This window comes from Propithecus coquereli, unplaced genomic scaffold (assembly GCF_000956105.1).
Source record: "Propithecus coquereli isolate 6110/MARCELLA unplaced genomic scaffold, Pcoq_1.0 Scaffold240, whole genome shotgun sequence".
In the NCBI taxonomy this organism is placed as follows: Eukaryota; Metazoa; Chordata; class Mammalia; order Primates; family Indriidae; genus Propithecus; species Propithecus coquereli.
The window spans coordinates 3,347,535-3,348,648 of NW_012147953.1; the positions used below are offsets into that span (position 1 = coordinate 3,347,535).

The 1,114-nt window shown below is 28.5% G+C and overlaps 1 protein-coding gene across 1 annotated transcript in view; it reads left to right on the forward strand.

The window, feature by feature from the left end:
- Positions 1-1,114, forward strand: part of PLOD2 (procollagen-lysine, 2-oxoglutarate 5-dioxygenase 2) — a gene marked incomplete at its 3' end in the record, with an annotated part of 111,076 nt that overhangs the window by 51,954 nt on the left and 58,008 nt on the right. The window contains exon 2 of the mRNA XM_012646093.1: positions 831-922. Coding sequence (XP_012501547.1) covers positions 831-922 — 92 coding nt within the window. The remainder of the gene's footprint in view (positions 1-830; positions 923-1,114) is intronic.

Genomic DNA, 1,114 nt, shown 5'->3' on the forward strand with positions numbered 1-1,114 from the left:
GGCATTTGCTGATACACCTGTTTTTTTTATACATTTTCCAATATGCCTTTTTCTGATAAGCATTATCTTCAGTAGCTTCTATAGGTATTTTGAAATAACTACTTAACTCTACCTACTTCTGAGAAGATGTGTTATCATTATAGAATGGTAGTTAAAAGCTGTATGTTTATTAGGGCAGTGATGATTTTGATTCCACTTATTCGTTAAAGAAAAAACACTGCATAAATAAATAATGTAATTATTGTGGCTTTAAGGACTTTTCATATAAAAATCATGAATTAAAGGAAAAAATTAAGATTGTGTTTCTAAATATTTTCTCCCAATTTATCACAATTTATTGTAGAGAATTAGGAACAGACTTATGATTGGCTCTTTTTTGTTTTTTGCATATGTCAAGTGTTTAGAAGAATGTAATTTGCACACATTTTAACTATGTATCATAAACCAGGGATGATTTATGGGTGACAGTGAGGTTGGTTGAGCAGCTAATACCTAGGAGAGTCTTAATCTTTACAGATTTAACAAAATGTGCATTTTATGGAAGATTTGCTCTTGATGTTGAAATAAGAACATTCATTTTCTTAAGCAATAATGCACTTTTTTTTTACCGTTAAATTACTTTCTCATTTGATGGTTAATCATTTGGCAGTAATAAACCAATTTGAATTGCCTATTTTTTCAGCAGCATTTTTGTTTAATCTTATGTAGATTAACAAACCAGAACATTCCCATGAGTTTAATGAGTTCTCTAATCACTATAGTAAGTTGTAAAGTGTTAGTATTTAACTTCTTGGTAAACCTTCTTATGTTATTTCCTTCTATCTTTGCAGATAAATTATTAGTCATAACTGTAGCAACAAAAGAAACTGATGGATTCCATCGATTTATGCAGTCAGCCAAATATTTCAATTATACTGTGAAGGTATGGTATATCCTTTAATCCATGTTAGAATGTGTGTCTAAAGTACATTTTTTATAATAGCAACATTACAATGAAGATAAAATTCAGTTATATAATTGCTGTTAGTTTATATACAATTTCAAAGATACATTTTGGTCTTATTAATACTTTACCACGTACACAATTATTTCTTAATTTCTGCTAATGCTTTAT